Raw genomic sequence first — 24,193 nt, forward strand, 5'->3', positions numbered from 1 at the left:
TCCACAATAAATATGAAGAATGAATGCATGCATGTATCAAGAGAGAACGAGAAACAAGCTTCTCCGATTAAACAAGCTTCAAATCACGGAAGGTAAAAAGCTCAGATGCCTCATATCTGTGAAGATACTCAGTCATCCAGGTACATAGTAATCTGTGGTTGGTAGAAGAGAGCAACTGGACTTGCTTGAAAAAAGTCTTGACGTTTCGCCTCTCATCCGAAAGGCATCCTCAGTTCTCTGTCTGTCTAATAGGGAGTATCCAGTACTTATCCTCTCATGGATCATCATAGAATCCGAATCAGAATGCTGATGGCTGCGTTGTAGGTGGCCGATGACCCCACCTCTGTTCAGTGATGGTCGTTCCAGGTTGACAAAAATGAACGATCCTCTCTGGCTAAGATGTCTGCCAGTTTTCTGGAAGTCCTCTCATACTCCCTATTAGACAGACAGAACTGAGGATGCCTTTCAGATGAGAGGCGAAACATCTTCAAGACTTTTCAAGCAAGTCCAGTTGCTCTCTTCTACCAACCACAGATTACTATGTACCTGGATGACTGAGTATCTTCACAGATATGTTTCTACGCACTTTGGGATGAGATCCCTATGAGAGGACTTCCAGAAAACTGGCAGACATCTTGGCCAGAGAGGATCGTTCATTTTTGTCAACCTGGAACGACCATCATTGAACAGAGGTGGGTGTCTATGACATCTTTTATCAGCCACCTACTGTACAATGCAGCCATCAGCATTCTGATTCGGATTCTATAATGATCCATGAGAGGATAAATACTGGATACTCCCTATTATGCCGCTTTTCCACTACCAACGCGGCTGAGCCGTGCCGTGCTGAGTCGGGCTGAGCGGGGCTGTTGGAGTTGCATTTCGACTACAACCGCGCTGAACCGTGCTGGCTGGAAGTGGGTGGACACATTGGGTGGAGTTAGCGAAAGTGGGTGGACGTCACGTGATGTCGTTAGGCGGCGCAAACAGTGACATCAGTGAGCTTTTAAGCGGTAGTCTCACGACCCGGAGAGTAAACAATAAACATGGAGTCGTTAGTGTTGCTGGTCTTGGTGCTGTGGCTTGTTGTCACCGACAACACCAACAGATACTGGCAAGAGCGTATAGATGAGGCGAGGCGCATAAGGCTTCATAATTCGTAATTCTCCTTCTTCCGGGTTTACGGTGTTTACAGATCCCAGCGTGCTCGCGGGGCGTGTGTGGGCGTGTGAGGACACTCCTCCTCACCAATCAGTGCACAGGGGAGTGTCTGCTCACGCCCCCAGCCTCACTCAGCTCGGTTTGGCTCGCTTCAGCCCCACTCCAAAACGGTGCGAGTTTTGGGGGCTAAGCAGGGCTGAAGCGAGCTGAGTCGTGCTGTTTTTAGATAGTCGAAACGCGAGCCGTGTCGGGCTGAAGCGAGCTGAAGTGAGCTGAAAAAGGGTAGTGGAAAAGGGCCATTAGACAGACAGAACTGAGGATGCCTTTCGGATGAGAGGCGAAACATCTTCAAGACTTTTCAAGCAAGTCCAGTTGCTCTCTTCTACCAACCACAGATTACTATGTACCTGGATGACTGAGTATCTTCACAGATGTGTTTCTACGCACTTTGGGATGAGATCCCTTCGACTGGTGCGGGAGTATGAGAGGACTTCCAAAAAACATTTTTGTCAACCTGGAACGACCATCGCTGAACAGAGGTGGGGTCATCGGCCACCTACAACGCAGCCATCAGCATTCTGATTCGGATTCTATGATGATCCATGAGAGGATAAATACTGGATACTCCCTATTAGACAGGCAGAACTGAGGATGCCTTTCGGATGAGAGGCGAAACGTCTTCAAGACTTTTCAAGCAAGTCCAGTTGCTCTCTTCTACCAACCACAGATTCTCAGATGCCTCAGTGTGCTTGTCTTTAGAGAGAGGAAAAAATGAGCGTTTCTCTGCTGATTGCATTCAAAGCCCTGGTGCAGCATGTCCTTTAGTGTCGTTTCTCCAATAAATGGGGCTGACAGGGACACAAATGTTTGGGAAGCGGCATGTGGCTAGTGCGGTGCAATGTGAATCATACACTCCGCGCCACCCAAAGCTCTCTCCTTGACGACCACAAAGCCCATATCACTCCCATGCTGCTGCAGCTAGTCACACTACAAACCCCAGAGGAGCCCATGAAAGTCCTCTCCATGGAAATGCTGAAATGTTAACTGCGCACTAATCAAATACTCCTCCGGTTCTGGCACAGTGTGGTACGAGTTGTTAACCTCAAATATCACGTTTAAGCATGATTACAAGCCATTTTGTCAGGAAGATGCCCATCCGTGGAGAAATGTAATCCTCCTGTGTGCCCGTTACTAATATTAGGTACAAAACGCTACATACCAAGACAACATGGGGCACTGGGACAATCAGAGTACCTCAACACGTACATAAAATAACAGTATGGAAGCCAGCTGGATGAGTAAAGTGCAGCGAGTGCCAACAGTGGAGGCCTATTCCTTGTTCCTTCCATGCCTGTGACACATGCTGATAGCACATCAAAGCAGTGTGACTGGCTGAGCCATGTCTGAACTCCTGCGACAGTCATCCGTGTGTGTGTGTGTGTGTGTGTGCAGGCGTGCGTGTAAGAGAACAGTGCACGCCTGTGTGTTGTTCCCCACACGCCTTCTGCCTTCCTTCTACTCCCAGCTGGCTATTTGTATTCCTATGTCAGGAGTTACTTACAAATGATGCATTGGTGTTAATGGACAACTTCCTGTTTAAATAAATATGCAGATGAAAGGCTTATTCAGCGCAGATACGTCCTAAACTAAGCAGCTGGTCCACGTTGGACAGGACCACGGCCGGCTCTCTTCCATTGTTTTATTGCCGGGAGTTTATTTATCTTTGTCATAAACATGAAAATGCCCTGCAAAAAGTCTGCAGGAACACATTTCAGAAATGATGCAGATCGTGGCTTTTCTAAGGTACGAGGCAGGAACAAGGTCTGCGTCAGCACTGACCAGTCGTGTCTGAAGCATAAAACGTCCCCCTGCTCGTCCTGCAGAACCTCAACGTGCCAGGAGGAGAAGAGGTAGTGTGTGTTTTCTTTTGCTTTGCCGCAAGTCATGACTCACCATATAGAGGCCAAACAAGGCCCTCATGTTTCTGTTGTTCAACTTGAGTGCCTGCGCAAAATACTTCCTGGCCAGTTCCAGGTTCTCTGGCCCGCCCTGGGTGTATTTCACCTAAGAGGGAAAACAGCACAGATGCACTCATAAGACCAACATGATACCTGAAGTGCATAAGCTCGTGCTGGACTGGTGCAGAGAGCATCGTGCAATGGAGAAGAGCAGAATACAATGCAGTTCAACTAAAGCCAAGCAAACATGATGACAGACAAACGCAAGGACAAAACAAGCTGTCGGTTACGGTACCTCTGCATACTGCTCGCAGTACAGGTGATTGTGTGGGTTGGTCATCATCAGCTCCTCCAGACAGAAAGCTGCTTTGGCATAACTAATAGAGCACAGAAACAAACGAAACAATAAACAAAACAAACCCCAAGCAAATCAACAAGGTATACAGAAACATCTTATCTTATTGCACAGAAATGCACTGCTGTAGCCTAGTGGTTGCTGGAGAAGAGGAGGTTTTAAACTTGCTGACAGCAAGAAAATGGCTCTGCCCAAGGTTTTCCTTTTATCAGCCTTTATAAGGACTGATGGAAAAGTGTGTGCGAACATCCATATGGTGAAATGATGGATGTAGCTTTGCATTTGCACTGGCAATTCTGGCCTGTTCTCTCCCCCCCCCCCCCATCTCATATGTTCTTGGAAAGTGATGAGGAGAGAGAGTGTGAGATCCACCACATTTCTAGGCACATAGTATCAATCTGTCTGCCTTTTCCCTCCAGGCTTAATACTCCGTCTTGAGGTCACTGCCGAGCAGAGGCGCACTGTGTCACTTTCAGATGAGATCACTTCTTTCTGCGAGTTGCTGAGCTATGAACTCCAGGCTAATCTGCAACCACTTCATGTCTTACAGACACTTTCCCCCTTCGTGGGCTCAATCTGAGAGGACGATGGAATTCTCACAGACGTTCCAACTGTTCCCGCCCACAAATAATCAAATCATTTTACAGAGCGATGCTCCGCAAAGACCATCATGACAAACCCGCAACACATAAATAGAGCCAGACTGTGTCCAAAACCTGAAGATCACTTTAAGGGGCTGGTTACTGGCTCCAGAGCCTCAAGAGTCGTCCCCCCCCCCCCCCCCCCGCTGTGTTCACAGCTACTCCATATGAGATCAGTTTTCATCCCGCTTGTAAATTTTCAGGTACACATCATTTTATCAAACCATACCAATCAAACCCAAGCACTGGAGAGATACGGGTCAGAAGACTATAGCTTAGCTCTTTTCATGATAAATATTAGTGCACCAACCAACATAAAAAAATTATTTAGCTGAAGTACTTCAGCCTGCTTCAAATGTCTTGATCATTTTAAGAATAATATTTTATATTATCTCTCTTTTTATTATCCCACCAGTAATCGAGAAGCATATTTGTACAGATTAATCAAGAGCTAATTTTGCACAACTCTTGGACCAGTTTAAAACTTCAAACAAAGAACCATGGTGTATAAACTAGCATGAGGGTTTGTTTGTTTTTTTGGTTTTTTTTTTTTTTTTTTTAGAGAGAGAGAAATAATTTTCTTTCCAGGGCAAAAATGCATGGAGAAATCTTGATCTAGGATATGACAAATTACAACAAACATTTACAAATGCATTTATTTTTAGTTGCCCAAGTTCTCTATTAAGTTATCAGTGTGTGGTTTTTGCTGGTTCAAAAATGTCCCTGCTCCGAACCACCACTATTACACTTCCATACTCGTCTCCAAACAGCTGACTGCAGTATTCCTCAAATGTTTCAAAGATCCGCAGATAAAATTAATATTCCACTTACGTCATTTCTTTCCTAATACTTAGCTACCCAACAGCTATTTCAACTAGAAGGGCACTCCAAGACCGCAGACCTCCTCCAAGGACAATAGTCGAGTCTTCTATGGTATGCAAATCTGCAGCCGCAACCACTTTATATGTCTGGACATATTTCCAAAACTATGAGAATTATGATCCTACGTGTGTATCCCAGAGGATTACTGGTACCCGTGATTGTGGATTGATATGCAGTCATCTATTCCTACGCTGGCTATGTTTTGTCACTCATGAACTTTACTGCCATCTACTGGATTTTAAGATGTATGGTACTGTTGAGTGCGTACTGCCACCAAGGCCAAATGCCAGATCTGGCAACATTAGCGAAAGTGAAACTAAATTTGTGTCTCTGTCTTGTGACACAGATCTGCTTCAAAATTTAATGGAGTTCTTCTTTGGCCCATGTTACACCCTTCCACCACGTTTAATAGAAATCAGGTTGCTAGGTTTTGTGTAATCCTGTTTGCAGACAGACAAACCGCACCAAAAACATACAGTAACCTCCTTAGACGAGGTAATAATAGCCCCATCTTGTGGAGAATCTTCTACTTGCTCAGCATTTAAAGACTGAATTGTTTGTATTTTATCCAATAGTCATCCAACGGTCAAGTAAAATTTCGGGGGGGCACATCCACCAATAGGAGAGAGTCATACTGTACAGTGTTACTCTTGGACAAATCTAATGCAGTATAAAACTTATATTCCACAAAATCTACTGGTGGCTTGGAGTGGGGTACTCAATTTAAACAAACAAATAAACAAAAAAAACAATAAAAAAAGTTCTGTGGTGGAAATCGCACTGGCATTACTTCTTCTCACGACATGAACAGTCTATCAGATGATATGGAATATGCTTAAGAGACATCAAAGATCAGAGAAGGGGGCAGAGAGAGAGAGAGAGAGAGACTGAGGGTTAACAAAGAAGTGGGGAACAGGCCATTCGGAAGGTTGCAGGCTGCTTGCAATTACCACTTCCTTTCCATAAAGACTTTCAGATGTGCTCCTACCATGGCCCAGGCTGCAGAAGAGTGGCGCGAGGGAGGATGGGAGGGAGGAGTGGAGGAGGAGAAGCAGCGATCAGCGCACGCCACAGAGCTCAATATACCCAACCAGAGCTTCAGAGTGGTTGATGCCAATTTTATACTACCGTATTTTCTGGACTATAGAGCGCACCTGTATATAAGCCGCATCCGCTCTATTAAAAAAAAAAAAAAAAAGATATACAAGCCGCACCGGGCTATAAGCCGCAGATATCTATGTTGAAAAATTAGATATTTACTGCATGTACAGAACGATTTTGTACTGTAAATGTACATGTATGTACCTGAACAGATTCTTTCCGAACAGTGCCTTTTAACACGGCAGCAACTTTGCTGATTAAAACGGAACAGAACCAAGAGAAAATAACCGGTATTTATTTACCTTCATTTCTCCTGTGTTTGAAACCACAAGTCACTTTAATCATCTTCGCTGGATTTGAAAATAATTACCAGTTAGTAATTTGTCGTGCGTGTTCTATCTGCTAAAGATCTGCTAATTCTTCTTTGCATTGATTTTTCGTCTATCTTATTTTTGATTCGACTTCCGGTTAGAGCGCCCCTAGCGGTGGAAGAAAAATCCACAGAATAGCCGCACCTTTGTATAAGCCGCATGGTTCAAAACCTAGGAAAAAAGTAGCGGCTTATAGTCCAGAAAATACGGTACATGAGTTGAAGACACGAATGATAACACTAGCATGCCAAGCACTTATGGGCTTCGTTAGAACGGGTTAATTCTATCAACTTTAAATCTACATTTACAGCATTTGGCAGGCGCCCTTACCCCAAGCGACGTACAAAAGTGCTTTACCCTTTCCATCAAACACGCATCCTCATGCTGATACAAATAGTTCAGGCTCTAACAATGCTATTAATCTAAAGCCCTGTTAGAAGTGAAGTAGTACAGTCGCAAAAACAGCACAAATCAATGGTTTTAAAAATTACTGCTCATGCCTGAACCACTACCTGCTACCACACAAGTAGCACTGAGGAATACATCAAAATGCGGACGCCACGCCTTCAGCATTAATTGCTGTATGGGACATTCATTTCTAGGAAATAAATCGAAGAACGCTAAGCTAAGATTCAGACTTCTAATATAGAAGCTGCCAAAGGAACATAAAACTCGCCTACATGTATTCAGTTGGCAGGGAAGCACTAAAGAGATACAGCAGGAGTTAAGTTCTCGTCTTTTACCCCAACAGGTATTGTTTTTATTGGCTGGGAGAGCAAGTGCCACCACCTTCTCCTGGGAATCTCTCCGTGCTCTCCCAACAGTGTGGAAAAGAAAGGTGATAAAGCACAGCTTGCAGGAAGAGGAGGGGAATGGGAAAAAAAAAAAAAAAAAAGGCTGTGACCTAAAATAAAGAAAAGAAAGAAAACCAGGGGTCAAAAGAGAGAAATTGACACACATGTAGACAGGGGGTTGTCAGAGTGAATGGTGCGATATTAGAAAAGTTGGTCTAAGCGAGATGGTAATCCTCTCACCCATGGATTTCCTCTGGCCACAACAGCAATATAGCCTTTACACAAAAACACGAGCTCGCCAATATACAGCCCCCTCACTGGGCTCCTGCATTCCTATAGGCTGCACCCTCCAACCACGGTGACCATCGCTCCCACACCCAAACACACACACACACAAAGCCAAAAACAATTAAAGAGGGATCGAGAAGTGACACAAACAAAACTATTTTCCTATAATGTTTGTGCCTGGCAGCCATGAACCCCTGGCAACACAGATATCACTGGAGGGGGAGTTTTATCCTCAGAGTATGAACGAGGGCTTAAGGAGCAAATCCTATTAAAGCCCTACTCCATGTGACAAACAGATCTCGAGCTCAATGCAGGCCTCTGACTGAGACTGGCATTTCTCTGGATTTCCCTCGGACTGTCCTCCGACCCATCAGGGTACAGAGCTCATCCACTGAAGGGTTCCCTCAGACGGACCGCGAATCCTTAACGCTTATGCAGAGGATACGTGATGTTTAGATGGTCAACATACACACAAAAACAAAAAGCATTTCACCATTATTTGGAGGAAGGATGGCACGGTTTAGTGCAATTCCCGAAATTTCATTAGCAGCTCTGGTGAGCTCTATGAATGGTGTGAAACAACAATGAAATAAGCCTTGTTTTCATATGCTAAAATGACTACCAAACACACCAGCCACAGATAAGAGATCGATTGTCATTACTCGTGTTCGTTGATGTAGAGTTCTGACAGCTCATGCCATGCTTCCTGGTCCCCCACAAACCTGCAAGACAAAGTGACAGTTAGGTTCTTTGCCAGACAAAAGCAGGGTTACAGAAGGGCTCAGGGGCCAGCTCAATCAAAAGGCAAAGCCCCTTTTAATTAAAAAGTGGAGGGGAAGGGGAGGCCCAAATCCGCTTGTAAAACACTCACTGCTCCAGATATTCATTGAGCGTCCGGATGGCTTCGGTGCTCCTGCCCTGCGCTCGCAGAATGGAGATCTTGCGCTTCCTCGCTGCCTGTGGAGAGACATCAACAGAGGATTAGCCTTGTGAAGCTTCAAGTGTTTGGCAGACAGAGAAAAGGGCACAAGAACGCAAGCAAGGAGAGGTGTAAATGATCAGGGTAGTGCTTTAGTGACCTGCTGGAATGCGCACTTTCACCTCCCTGGCTGTGCTACATTCCGATCAATCTTATTCGCAGAGGTAAAAAAAAAACATTTCAGTGAAGCTGTAATTCACACAGGGGAAGGAAAAAAAAAAAAGTGCTGCACTGCAGCTTCAAAAAACATTTTGCAATGTACTTTATTAATGACAGCAATGCCCCAGATTACAGACTGTAAAGACTTTATTGGAGATGCTCATAGACTCTGACATCATGAGCGTGCTACTTAAGAGTGGTGAACATTTAGCCAGACCAGATAAGTGGTGACTCATCATGTTTAAGTAGAGAAATTAATATATTAATCTAAAGCTCAGGCCAGCATGAACCCAGGAGCTCCCGATGCTTAACTCACATCAGCCCCAGATCACGTTCACGGTTCCCCCCCCCCTTTCCTTTCCTTTCTAATTCAGAAGCAACCTTCTGGCGGATAAAAACCTCATCAATCTAAGTCATAATGTATTACGAATGCTTCTATGACTTTTCCAGGAGTGTTTTTTTTTTTAAATATATGTACAAGTGCAGCTTTAACCATCGAAGTGTGCAGTCTTGCCACATGGGTTATTTATGGACTGGCATTTGATAGAGTGGCTCTTCCTCACTCCTACACTGCAGACCAAACCCTGTTGCGCAGGGCATGAGTCACATCTGAGCAGCCATAAATCTGAAACTGTTCCGACACCGTTGCCACTCCAAATCCACTTATCCATCACACAGGCAAGCACAGCCACCAGCACTGCTGAGTGCACCAAGCTGAGACGTAGTGCGCGCACACACTTCAAAAGACGTTCATATGGTGCCCCAAACCCAAACTGAAACCCAATACCTAATTAGGCCATCAAAAAACAGACAGCAACAGATGATCTATATGGAACACTGACATGTTGTTAGTACAACCAAATCTGTGGTTCCTGGTAATGTTGGCAATACATGAAGTTAGCTTTAATGAACTGTAAATATTTTTACAAACCAAAAAATGAGCCACTGCACTGTATCATATCATGTATGTGCCTCCTTCCTTCCAGAATGGCAGAGACTCGGTGCGTTTACATGCACATCCAAATCGAGCTACTGTCGGCAATCGAGCTAAGGGTCCCAGCAGGGGTGCCAGAGAAATCCAATCCTACATGCACACAAGGAAATCGAGCTATTGTGTGAGGTACATTGTGCACCCGAGCCACAGGTGGAGCTACACGCCCCATCGTGTTGGTACACTTCCGGTTGCCGTCATGAAGAAGAGCTATTCAAGAGTATAAACAAAGTTATCGGTTCCGTGTTCACAAGAAGAACGACGACAAGGACAGCAACATCGAGATATATATATTAGTGCTGTCAAGCGATTAAAATATTTAATCGCGATTAATGTCGCGATTGTCATAGTTAACTCGCGATTAATCGCACATTTTTGTCACATGAAAAACCATTGTAATTCTCTTACCAGCATAAAAAAGTGAATGGGCTTGTTTTGTACCAATGTTTTTTTATTGCAAAGCATAACACGTCTTGACACAGCCACTGCAAAGTGAAACCTAAGCCGAGCACCGTGGCTCTTCGTCCCGAGGCTAGCAAGAGAACCATGAGTGAAGTGATCTACTGCTTGAGTTAGTCTACAACTCTAATCAGAGAGACAGGTTACACAGTGACGGTATGCTTGACATGCTTGATTATAATATAAAGTACACTATTATATTAACTTTAAGTTGTTCGTTGATAAATATTGCATTGAATCTGATCTTTACTGTTTCAGCTCACTTAACACATTTTGTACTTTTACACTTTCTGCCTGTTGATGCATCGCGCTGTCCAATCAGAGGCGGCCAAATTTGCATATTACAGGAAGGATTTCTGGGATAGCATTGAGTTTACAGTTCAGAGGGATCTGGCTTCTTTAGACGCTGTCTTCTTAAAACTGAATAAATATTTAAAAAGAGCCAAATGAGCCAGTCTTTTGAACGGCTCTTTTCAAAGAACGGATCACAAAGATGCGGATCCCATCAAAGAGCCATAAATCCCATCTCTACTAGCGCGCCCTGCCTGCACTGGTTCTTTGGGGGAGGAGGGCAGAGGACTCTGGCTGTGCGGGGCGTGGCATTACAGTCTAGCTGCTATCGGTTTTCTAAGCAAAGTCTCTGTTCCAAGTTCCTGGCAGTTTCAAAAGCTTGTGAAAAACCTACATCATGTCACAGAGCGTTAATCTCGCGATAAAAAAAATTATCGCCGTTAAAATTGAGTCAAGTTAACGCATTAATAACGCGACATTTTTGACAGCACTAATATTTTATTTATTTATATATATATATATATATATATATATATATATATATATATATATATATATATATTTTTTTTTTTCAACTCCATAAGCTGAATGAGCATGAACTCTATCTCCTCATTGCTCCAGAAGTGCACGTTTCTACTACTGTTGTCATGCCGACCGAGGCTGTTGTGTTTCCCGCTTGTGGTCTCGTCACTCGCAGAAGGGGCAGTGCTGAAGTAAGTAGCTCAACTACGTAGCTCGATAGGGTTTACATGCACCAAGTAGCTCGGCTACAATCGCATAATCTAGGTCGCGTAGCTCGATTACGAGAAATCCAGTTGGGTTCGATTTCAGCCGAGCTAAGGTGTTTCCATGGCATTTAGAACTTCGATTTCAGTCGAGCTACGGCAGAAATTCCATTTTCTCTATGTGCATGTAAACACACTGACTGATTAGAACAAGTAAAAACAGGTAAAAACACATCATTCTCCCAGAGGTGACAATTTCGAGAGGGCTGACCATGTCACTGAAAGCACGCTCTCCGAATTAGCACTTGAAAGCCTTCACACTGAGGAAGATGGGCGTTTATTGCTGCGCTCCTGTTTCTACAGGCCCACAGGCCGAAGGGATTATGCAGCCATTTTCATCCTCCCTTACAGAAAAGGCATCCAAGTGCTACTTGATATGGATGAAATGTAAATGAGGATTTTTAAATCTTGCTCCCAGTCTCTCGTCAGTTAGATATTCAAACTTTAACTGTCCACCTAAACCAGACTGCAGACCGTAATGTTTCTTTCAGAGGGTATTAAGAAGGAGTCAGTGCTGCTTTCGGCACATAAATTGCGCTTAACCAAATTGTGGTTTTGCAATTCAATCAATTATTTTGATTAATAATTTAAGTTATTATTTTTCTGGACACGTCGCCAAAACTCCAAAAAAGCCAAGTTATGTTAATACAGTGCAAAGATGAAAGATTTATTGGAAAACAAAATCTTCTGAACCAGTGTCACTGACGTACATCAAGTTTAGTGCTTTTTAATAACCATGTGGGTGAGAAGCGCCCACACATGATTGGACAAGCATCTAGATTTAGCTCAGTACAAACCCTCTTGTAGGAAACCGAAGCTTGCAAATGATGCCTCGTTCTGCAGAACTATTCTATTTAATAGGAGGGGAATTTTCGTTGACCTCATATGCTTCACCAATTACAGATCGAATGAGACGACTGAGATGTTAAGCAATCTGGACTGTTACTCAAACTTAAAAAGCTAATTCAGTTACATTTGTATGTATTGAAGTAATGGTCATATCACGCCATCGAGATGAGTGAGCACTTCGATGTGCAGAGAAAGGAAGTAAAAGTAAATGGCATACACGAGCGAAGGAGAACTTTCTCTAGACCGTTGCTGTAGGTACTGGAACACAATAAATGGTGGAAGGGCTAACGCATAGTTCTGACATATTTTAGACACCGCCATGGCACAGAAGCCTTGAACAATTTTTTGTTGATTCAACAATTTTGGTTAATGGGTACCACATCTATTCTACAGCCTATAATTACAACAGCTCAGTTTCCAATCTCAGCTCTGCATGTTGGGATGCCTCACAAGTCTTCACCGTAGTCGCCAATTTTCCGCCATTTTCTTGGATCATCCTCTCCCTTCTCGCATTCCACGATGAGAAAATAGTGTCCAGATAAGTCTAACCCAAACCAGCAAAGACAGGTAGCCCAGATGATGTCATCCACTCCCATACCACAACCTCTGCTGCCCATCTGCCAGCCAGCCCATCTGCTAGGCAGAGTTTTGGATTGTGGGGAAAAAAAAAAAATTATATATATATCCTGGTGGACGTTGCAGCACAACCCTGGTTTGTTCCATTCCCGCCCACCGGTCTGAGGACACACAATCTAATGGGAGGTGGCGAGTGTTTGGAAATAAGCTGATCCCATCACAGATCTCTGGGCTGGACCTCAATTTGTCAGAAGAGTTCACAGGACACCTGCCTATTAACACAATGTTCCCATGAGTGGGCGATTCTTACCCAGCCTACGCCAGACATGGAGGACAGAGTTTAATCAGTTTTTATCGACACTGATGCTGAAGATGAAGAGACCAATGGATGGAAAACAGAAAGCTATGTATAAAGCTACACAACTCTCAAAACACAAACCAAAGCGCTGTCGATTTCTCAAATCTGAAGTCAGAATTTGTTGATTATTTTCCATAAAAGCAACAGTGTACAGCACGCTATAATTCAAAATCATAGGTTCATATTAATGTGAACAGATGATGTTCGTCTTATTACATTCAAAAGAAAGCAAGGCTGGTGAGGGAACAACCATTTAAAGCTGCAATAACATAAGTGGCAACAGGACCTAAATTGTTTTACAGACGTTCCATAACTTGACATGTAACTTTAAACCTTTGCTGACAAATTGCTTGGGTAGAAGAGGAATAAAACACCTGAGAACATGCTGGTATTGAAAAATGATCAACTTTGTGGTGGTAACTGAACTCTCCTCAGCTTCACACTACCTTGTCATTGATTATTTTGCTACAACAGCACACCCTGTAATGTTTTATTCCCAACATATGTGATATTCATTTCTTTCTTTATCTTGTATCAGTTTAAGATTAAAGAATGGTCACCTATATTTTTGGTGGGAAAAAAAAAAATCACTTGTGAATATTTGTGACAAAACAATGAAGTGCACACTCGTCGGAAAACATCTCCTCTTGTAGAGCTTCTCATAGTTTTGTTTAGCAGCAGGTTTGATGCTTCTTTCGAGCTTTTTGTTCTGGGTATTCCCTGAGAAACCAAGTGATGGGGGGTGTCATGGCTCAGGTGGCTAAGGCACCATACCATAAATCCAGGGACCCGGGTTCGATTCCGACCCGAGGTCATTTCCCGATCCCTCCCCGTCTCTCTCTCTCCTGCTCATTTCCTGTCTCTACACTGTCCTATCCAATAAAGGTGAAAAAAGCCCAAAAAAATATCTTTAAAAAAAAAAAGAATCCAAGTGATGTTTGTGTGATTGAACAAGCCACCTTTCTCTCCAAATATCTACTGGTATATTTTGGATCCTTTTAAATCATCTCTTCATTTTGTAAATATTTTTTTAACTGTCAATGATTATGATCTGAGGCCCACTTTACACGGGGACGGTCTGAAACAAAAACGCAAAAGTCCGTTTTCGTTCTCACTTTTTTCCGCGTCTACACGACCGTTTTCAAGGAGGAAATCTGCGTCTATACGGTGACGCATAAATGTGTGGAATTCAATTGGATGTGCATGCCAGGCGGCTAGGTGGTGCTGTGAAAGACCTCCGCTATGTCTGCACACATGCGCAACGTCTTCCGTCTTGTCTGATCTGCACATCTGCGCCGCGAAAACTTTGACTACTCTGGCTATGGTAAGAAAGAAAGTAAGTAAAAAAGTAAGAGCATACTATACCCGCCTCTGTTCATTAACGGTATATGTGCAGATTCGGTATAGATGTTCGAAGGACTCCTGGACGTTTATTAAAGCTGCCAGAGCAGCTTGAAGGTCCGTTGGATCGATGTAATCAGACATGCTCTTACTTTTTTACTTACTTTCTTACTTCCCGGGCTGGCATGTACAGTATATGACATATGTATGACGTAAACGCGTACCCGACGTGAGCAGATCCGAGCAGAGTTTCGCGTATTGGGTAGTTTAGATGGATATGCAACAGGGGCTGTTTTTAACTTATCCACTCTGGAAGGCGTTTTCAATTTTTTCCGTTTTTCAGCCTCGGAAACGCCGTCCCCGTGTAGACGAAAGGCACTTCCGATAAAATATTTAGTCGTTTTTACCCGACAGCGTCCTCGTGTAAACGGGCCCTGGATAACATTTAAATATATTTAGGGCTAAAATAAAATAGCACCCGTCTGCCTTTTACTGACTAGTAAACTCAAATTACCTTTTGAATGGCTTTCAAATACATAGTCCAGTTTGGGGATGGATGGAGGTCTCATTATTGCATTATTATTTAAAGTAATATACTCTCGAGAACATTTAACAACGTTTACAGCAATATCATCCATGTACATCAGAATATTACATAAATCAATTAAAACCTCTATTAACCACATATTTGACCTCATCTACTGGCACTTAAAGTCCAAATCATTCAAAAACAAACCACGATCATTTCTCTCTATTTATATCAAATCATGCATGGCTCAGAAAGAACATGATGTCTTTAGAGAGTTGATTAGTAAACATGATTAGGTCATGCATATTTCATCACATGTTCGACTTGGACGGACAACGTGAAAAAACGAGGAAAAACAGATTTCCTCGAGGGAGTGCATTTATTTGAATGCCTTTTAAATGTTAGCAGAGGAACAAAAAGATACACAAATGCCAGATTGTAAAACTGTTTTGACACTATCCATTTCGCATTAGTAATCTCAAACTCCCGTTTGTTCAATGTGTTTGCAATTTAATCATGGGAATCGGGACGGTGTCTCGGTTGACTAGCCTGAAAAACAAACAAAGAGGCTTTCTTGTTTTCAAATGGGGAAAGAGTGATGGGGTCTTTGTGGGCCAAAAGAAGCAGATAGTAAAATAAATACCAACGGTAATGATATAATGAACGCAAGAGGGATTGAGGACAGGCAATGAAACTTTGAGTGAGATGAGGATGACGATAGTTCACGGAGTACAGTCAGTGAAAGTAGAAGAGCAAGAGAGAGAGATGACTGCATCAGTGCACAGGAGGGTTTATTGACTTTGTCAGCAAAGCCTCCATGGGTTTGAAACGGACTGACTGTTAGGTGTGGAATCCTCCGATCAAGTCCAAAGAACAAATGTCTTTGCTTCATTTTGCACCTTTTGCCAGCCCAGAGAAAACATTTAATATGTCTAAGCAAGTCCATATGTCAGAACTGTGTCGAGCTTCTTCAGGAGACAGCCAAAACAAACACGGATTCTTTTGAGAATCCATTATAGTATTTATTTTTTCATATGGCCACGTGTCCTTGTGGAATAAATTAACAGCAGGTATGTGTTTGGTGATGGCAGGATGAGGTGACTGTGACAGATTGGCAAAATTTGAGCATATTTGGTTGCTGTAAATGATTCAACTGAATCGCATTGTAAATCAAGTTTTTAAAAAAATAGATGAAGTGTGACACACGGTATTCGACTCGTAATAAATTTTCACGCTAGTCGCTGATGCACGATTTGATGCTGTCGCCCACCCCTTCATACACGAAGTTGGAGTCGGCGCATGCGCATTCTGTACGACATACTTCCTGGTTTCTGACAAAGTCTTTTTTCTGCGAGTGTTGGCGTTAATCACTAATCTTTTTTATTTTCTCTACAAATAATTTTCCAGTATCCTTTTCATTTTTTATTGTACTTTCACTTTCCTTTTTTTGCATTTTTTTTGGAAGAACACCAAGACCGGAAGCTTTCTTTTTTTTCTCCTCCTGCGTAAAGACCACAAGCGGAGGCCATCTATATTGGATCTGCTTTAATATCAACAGATCTTCGATTAAGGTACGTGAATCCTTTCATCATGGCACACCTTCAGCTTGTTCAGTGTGCTGAGTGCAGGATGTTTAGTCATTCGTCCTCCGTCGCTAGTGACAGCTTTATTTGTGATAAGTACAGAGTAGTTAGCTCTCTGACGGAAAAGATTGCAGCTTTAGAAGCGCGTATCCAGGCTTCAGAGAAAGCTAGTGAAAATGAGAACAGTGTAGTTTCTGCAAGGGAAAGTCTGGATGCCCTAGGTGGAGTTAGTAATCCTCCAACTCCAGCATTAGAGCCCTTACAGCGGGGCGAATGGGTGACAACTCGGCGGCATAAATGTAGAGCCAAAGCTACCGCTGAGGCTCACCCACGGGAGCACCACTCCTGCTTCACGTGTCGAACAGGTTTGCTCTTTTTAGTGATGCACCTGCTGAGAAACCTGAAAGAGCTCTGGTTATAGGGGACTCTATCATACAGCACATGAAATTATCTAGGCCTTTAGGGGCACCGGCAGCTTTAGTCAGGTGTATACCGGGAGCCAGGGCGCCAGACACAGTGGGTAATATTAGGGTCCTAGGCAAGCACAGGTTCTCAAAGATAGTCATCCATGTAGGAGCTAATGAGATACACCTTTGTCAGTCTGAGGTTACTAAGAGTAACTTTGTAGAGGTGTTTAAATTCGTGAAGGTGATGGCCGATGCTGTAGTACACTCCGGCCCCATCCCAATGCGGTGTGGTGATATAGCTTACAGCAGGTTATGGTTGCTGAACTGCTGGTTGTCCAGGTGGTGCTCTGAAAACAGTGTGGGCTTTATAGATAATTGGGCTAATTTTGAGGGCACTGTTGGCCTGTTAGGGCAGGACGGTATCCATCCCACTCGGGAAGATGCCGCTCTCATTTCCTGCAGCATAGCTCATAGTCTCAGAACAGGTCTAGTTAACTTCTGACAATCCAGAGCCAAGGCCAGGGAGCAGACGAACAGGCTAAACTGACTGTCTGCTAGCTGCACAGAGTCGTCACTCAGGGGTCCACTACATCAAGACTGTGTCTGTTCCCCGGGCTAAACAAAAAAGTAGAAATACTCAGTTTGTTCCAGTAACCTAATCAATATAAAATTAGATCATACTGACTGTACAGCTGCTGCCAGCACCTTGGACCTAAAGGTGGGGCTATTAAATATTAGATCTCTTACATCTAAAGCACCAATGGTTAACGAACTTATTACTGATCAGGAGTTTAATGTACTGTGTTTAACTGAAACATGGATTAAGCCAAATGAATATATAGCATTAAATAAAGCTAGTCCTCCTGGATACAGTTATATACACCAGCCTCATCTAACTGGCAGAGGAGGCGGCGTCGCGGTTATTTATAATGATTATCTAGGTCAGTGTTTCGCGAAGTGTGGTCCGCGGACCACTGGTGGTCCACAAGAGACCTCAAGTGGTCCGCGAGGTGATCTACAAACGTAGTCAGCGTTTTCAAGATAAGCTAGCGTATGCTTTGTAACATTATTAGAAAGTTAAATTTATCCAATCTTGTTTTTAACGGCAATCAAACGGGCCGGTAATTTCATCATTATTATTATTATTTAAAAAGCGTTCTGTATCTGAATTTGCACCACATAAAAAAGCCAGCAAAACTCAAGCGCCACATTGAGACGAAACACAAAGAATGCCTTGGCAAACCATTAGCATTTTTCGAGAGAAAATGTGAGGAACTTAAATGCCATATGTGAAAGGACACAAAGCAGTACTTTGCCCCCGGAGAAAATGCCAAGGTCACAGAAAAACTGTGAATGCCAAAGCCACAGAAAAACTCATCGCAAAAACTGGCCAACCTTATTCTATTGCCCAGACCTTGATTAAACCCTTCGCGAAATTAATGAATAAGATAATGAAATTGAAAAATTACCACTCTCCATTGACACCGTCCAACGGCGCATAGTAGTAATGGCCGAAGATGTGAAAAATCAGCCGATTTCACGGGTCCGCCAGAGTCCACTTTTTTCTCTCCAACTGGACGAGTCCACGGACATCGGCAATGAGGCAAACCTTTTATGTTACGTGATATATATATGATGGGGCTGTACACGATGACTTTCTTTTTTGTGAATCCCTACAAACGAACACCACAGGGGAGGCGATTTTTGACTGTTTGAATGCCTTCATTTGTCAGAGTGGCCTGGACTGGAACAGGTGTGTCGGTATTTGCACTGATGGTGCCACTGCAATGACCGCAAAACACAAAGGCCTGGTTGCACACGTACGCGCAGTTGCTCCATTCGCCGCAGCATCACACTGCTGTATTCACCAGGAGCAGCTGGCAGTGAAGAAAATGCCACAATGTCTGAAAACAGTTCTGGACGAGGCGGTTAAAATCATTAACGGGATTAAGGGCAAAGCACTGAACACACGCATTTTTAAAGTTCTGTGCGAGGAAATAGGAAGTGACCACACGAAACTGCTTTTCCACACAGAGGTGCGTTGGCTGTCTCGTGGCAAAGTTTTAACCCGTCTTTTTGAGCTGCGCGACGAAGTGAAGTTGTTCATGCATCAGAACGAGGAGCTCTACAACCAAATGCATGATTTTCAATGGCTGGCAAAGTTGGCATACCTTGCTGATATTTTCAGCTTCCTGAATACGTTGAATTTGGCCCTTCAAGGCGCAAGTGTCACCATCTTTACTGTGCAGGACAAAGTTAAAGCAGCATGCATGAAAATCGAGTTGTGGTGCACACGCCTGGATCAATTGGAATTCGACAATTTTCCAACTTTGGCTGACTTCTTGCTTACAGCCGATGAGGTCCTGGACACACACAAATCACTGCTTTCAAAGAACACCTGCATGGCCTTCACTCGCAATTGGAACGATACTTTCCGGAATTAGACACAGACTTGGAGTGGATCAGAAACCCATTTGGAGACAAAACCCACATCGAACGTGTCGGTTCTGCATTATCTGCAAGAGAGGTTGACAGCCTAGTGGACATTGCAGAGGATGGCTCCCTAAAGATGGCATTTAGGGAAAAGTCACTAACAGATTTCTGGGTTCATGTGCAGCCAGAACACCCCAAACTTGCCGAGTCTGCATTAAAAACACTCCTGCCGTTTTCATCCACATACAGATGCGAGGTTGGGTTTTCAGCACTGGTTGGGTTGAAAACTAAAAAGCGAAACCGAGTCAATGTGGCCCCCAATCTCAGATTAAAGCTGTCCAGCTTGGAACCAGATATTAAATCACTGATGCTTAGTATGCATCAGCACCACTCCTCCCATTAAGAAAAAAAGAGTCAGTTTTGAGCAGAAGACAAGTAAGTGTAATCTGTTAAATCTAAAATTTGTTTTGTTCATTTCAGTTCATTCATGTTCCTCCTAATTTTGAACAATTTTGAACTACTGATATGAAATGTTCTGATTAACTGTGTGCTGAATTTTAAACCTCCATACTTTTGCCTTTAAAAACCACGGAGGATATGGAATGGATAGGCCTTTAATGTATTGAGTTAACCATAATTTTTTCAATTAAAAACACCTAATCGTACACATCTCTATATGGTCTGTGTGTGTGTGTGTGTGTGTGTGTGTGTGTGTGTGTGTGTGTGTGTGTGTGTGTGGGGCGGGTGTTGACAGGTGGTCCCTGAAATTTTTTTTTGGGACAAAGTGGCCCTTGGTCTGAAAAAGTTTGAGAAACACTGATCAAGGTGTAACACACAAACCTGGTTATAAATTTAATACATTTGAAGTTCTTCATACTAATATAAATGTATGTAGCCCCAAAAAATAAGTCTACCCAGTTAATTCCGTTACTTATTATTTACAGGTCCCCGGGGCCATATTCTGAGTTTCTTTCTGAATTTGCAGATTTTATCTCAGACCTGGTTATTTCCTTAGGCAAAACTTTAGTTGTCAGAGATTTTAATATTTCACTTCAATAACCCAGAAGACCCTTTGAAAACAGCGTTTGTGTCCATTTTAGATTCAGTAGGGGTTAATCAGAATGTCATAGGACCGACCCATAATGGTGGTCACACTCCCAATCTGAAGGCCAATTTATGCTGACAACGCAGTCCTCGCAGATGGCGTCGCAGATGGCGTCTGCGTAGCCCCCCCCCGCAGACGCTCTGCGTGCACCTCCCAAAAATTGTGACCACCGCAGAAGCCTCGCAGACAGCGTCGCAGACAAGAGGGCTCTTATTGGTCCACTCTACATCCGCTGTACACGCACTTCTGCTTCCCTACTTTCCCGGTTTGGTTTGTTTTCATGACCGCCATTTTTAAAAACACAAGCGAAGATAGAGCAGCACGAACAGCGGTTGATCGAGGAAGTGAGGAAGTACGGACATCTATACGACTCCAGTTCTAGTCATTATAAGTAACCGGAGGATAAACACTCCACTAACCACACCCACCAACTACTCCTAGCGATTTCGCGACTTCGCGCCCCCTTGCGTTGTGGCGGTGAATAACATCGCGTACGCCTATTACTCCCCGCTCAACGATAAATTACAACTGTCTGCGAAAAGCTATCTGCGAAAGCCTTGTCGCAAGAGCATGCAGAGGCCTTAATACTAACATTCGGGTTAAACGTAGAAAATATAGTCATACTTCCACAGTCTGAAGTTCTCAGATCATCATCTCATCTCATTCAAAATACGTCCGAGTAATTATATATGCACCTCACCACGCTACTGTATTAAACGTACATTTCACGTCAACTACTGCACAGAGTTTTATAAATGATCTCCCAGAGTCATCAACTTTGATCGGGTCACTGTCAGCCCCTGCAGAACTTGATCAGGCAACTGAATGCTTAGAGTCAACATTCCGCCATACTTTAGATAATGTAGCTCCTCTTAAAAGGAAAATTATCAGAGAGAAAAAATTAGCACCCTGGTATAACGATGACACTCGCACTTTAAAACAGACCACTCGAAAATTGGAACATAAATGGCGTCAAACAAAATTGGTAGCGTTCAAATTAGCGTGGAAGGAGAGCTTCCTGATGTATAGAAAAGCTCTTAGTGCTGCTAGATCAACATATCTCTCCTCCCTAATAGAAGATAACAAAAGTAATCCTAGATTCCTATTTAATACTGTAGCAAAATTAACCAGGAATAAGTCCACTATAGACACATGCACACCTGCAGTATGTAGTAGCAACGACTTCGTGTTTTTTTTTTTAAATGACAAAATTGAAAATATCCGCCAAAATTTCAAACTACTAATTTAAGGTCAGACAATGTAAGTGACCCTGTAGTTAACAATATAACTAACAGATCAGCAATTAGAATGCTTTACTCCCCTTAGAGAAGTCAAACTACTTTCATTAATCTCCGCATCAAAATCCTCAACTTGTGTACTAGATCCCTTACCTACACGTCTATTCAAACAGATAATACCTGAAGTAATTGAACCGCTTCTAAAAATAATAAATTCTTCTCTTAGGATCAGCTATGCACCCAAATCCTTTAAACTAGCAGTTATCAAACCCCTGATTAAAAAAACCTGACCTTGATCCCTGTCAGCTGTCCAATTATAGGCCAATATTAACCCTCCCCTTTATCTCCAAGATCCTTGAAAAAGCTGTTGCACAGCAGTTATGCTTATATTTACATAGGAATAACATCCATGAAATGTATCAGTCAGGATTTAGACCTCATCATAGCACAGAGACAGCACTGGTTAAAGTAGTAAACAACCTACTGTTGGCGTCTGATCAGGGCTGTGTCTCGCTGCTTGTGTTGCTTGACCTTAGTGCAGCATTTGATACCATTGATCATTCCATTCTTCTGGATAGACTAGAAAACGTTGTGGGAGTTAAGGGAACGGCCCTCTCCTGGCTCAGGTCTTATTTAACTGATCGCTATCAGTATGTTGATGTAAATGGTGATTTTTCTAGACATACTGAGGTAAAGTTTGGTGTTCCACAAGGTTCTGTCTTGGGTCCACTGCTTTTTTCTTATATATGTATGTTACCTCTGGGTGATATTATTTGTAAACATTGTATTAGTTTCCACTGTTATGCTGATGACACACAGTTGTACGTTTCTGCAAAACCAAACGAGAGACACCAGCTTAATAGAACTGAGGAATGTGTGAAGGACATTAGACACTGGATGCTTATTAACTTCCTTCTGCTTAACTCTGACAAGACTGAAGTACTTGCACTAGGACCACATGCAGCTAGAAGCAAGTTTTCTGATTACACAGTAACTCTGGATGGCCTTTCTGTTTCTTCACGTGCAGCAGTAAAAGACCTCAGGGTGATTATTGACCCCAGTCTTTCATTCGAAACTCACATTGATAACATCACCTGGATAGCTTTCTTTCATCTCAGAAATATTGCTAAGATAAGAAATTTAATGTCACTATATGACGCGGAAAAACTAGTTCATGCTTTCGTTACCTCCAGGTTGGATTATTGTAATGCCTTACTGTCTGGATGTTCCAATAAGTGCATAAACAAGCTTCGGTTAGTTCAAAATGCAGCAGCAAGAGTCCTTACTAGAACTAGAAAATACGACCACATCACGCCTGTCTTATCCACACTGCATTGGCTCCCAAACAAATTTCATACTGATTATAAAAGTACTACGACTGACCTTTAAAGCACTGAATGGTCTCGCGCCACAGTACCTGAGTGAACTTCTGGTCCTTTATGACCCGCCACGCCTACTGAGATCAAAAGGCGCAGGCTATCTGCTGGTACCTCGTATAGTGAAGGCTACATCAGGGGGCAGAGCCTTTTCTTACAAAGCCCCACAGTTATGGAACAGCCTTCCAAGTTGTGTTCGGGAATCAGACACAGTCTCAGCGTTTAAGTCTTGGCTGAAAACATATCTGTTGAGTCAAGCCTTTTGTTAATGGTGTTTATGAGGTAAAGGTGTAGATCTGGAGGGTCCTCAGACAAAGTGTTTTGGTAAACTGGGATGTATGGATGCTGTCAGTCCCCCACTCGCTTGCTCACTCGAGTTTGTTAGATTAGATAAAACTTTATTGATCCCTTTGGGTGGGTTCCCTCAGGGAAATTAAGATTCCAGCAGCATCATTACAGATAAACAGAGAAAATAAATAGAGAGAACTTTTAGATAAATTAAAATAAATTATTTACATATACAAATATAAAAAAGAATAAGATATGGGGAAGGGGGGAAAGAGGGAAAAAAAGAAAAAAAGGGGGGGGGGGCAGCTGCAGGAGAGATATTGCACATTATATTGCACATTGTCCGGTATTGCTTATTGTTAGGCTAGGCTACTGCTCCTTCCCGTCCTCTGTCCTCCTGTTACCCTTCCTCCCCCCCAGAGAGGAGTTGTACAGTCTGATGGCGTGAGTTTTTAAGTCTGTTCGTCCTGCACTTGGGAAGGAGCATTCTGTCACTGAACAGGCTGTTGACGGTGTAGTGGCTGCTGCTTTATGTCCCGGGGCTCCCTCATGCCTGTGTTACCTTCTGGCTCTCCCCTTTTAGTTATGCTGTCATAGTTAGTTGCCGGAGTCCCTGCTTGTACTCAGTGCAATATGTATACTGTTCCTACTTATTCAGGTGACATTGGGCATACCTAACAACCTGTGTTTTCTCCCCCCCGATCTGTTCCTCTGAGTTACATGTCGGTCCTGAGATCGAGATGCTGACCTCTTCTGCTCCTCGGACCTGCCTGATCCATCCTGGTGCCCTGTGTCTGGTTGGAGTCTCATCACATCGCTCCTGTGGATGACGGCCCCATATGGACAGTCGAAAGTCGCACTTGGAAGACGCTCTGGACAGTTACAGTAATGCTGA

The 24,193-nt window shown here is 43.2% G+C and overlaps 1 protein-coding gene across 2 annotated transcripts in view; it reads right to left on the reverse strand.

Moving 5' to 3' along the window:
• Nucleotides 1–24,193, reverse strand: part of emc2 (ER membrane protein complex subunit 2) — an 81,920-nt gene that overhangs the window by 8,731 nt on the left and 48,996 nt on the right. For both annotated transcript variants that reach the window (XM_060922287.1, XM_060922286.1), the window contains exons 6-9: nt 8,423–8,508; nt 8,214–8,273; nt 3,415–3,496; nt 3,115–3,225 (exon numbers count right to left, since the gene is read on the reverse strand). In XM_060922287.1, the coding sequence (XP_060778270.1) occupies nt 3,115–3,225; nt 3,415–3,496; nt 8,214–8,273; nt 8,423–8,508 (339 nt within the window). The remainder of the gene's footprint in view (nt 1–3,114; nt 3,226–3,414; nt 3,497–8,213; nt 8,274–8,422; nt 8,509–24,193) is intronic.

Source organism: Neoarius graeffei, chromosome 5 (genome assembly GCF_027579695.1).
Source record: "Neoarius graeffei isolate fNeoGra1 chromosome 5, fNeoGra1.pri, whole genome shotgun sequence".
NCBI classification, from domain to species: Eukaryota; Metazoa; Chordata; class Actinopteri; order Siluriformes; family Ariidae; genus Neoarius; species Neoarius graeffei.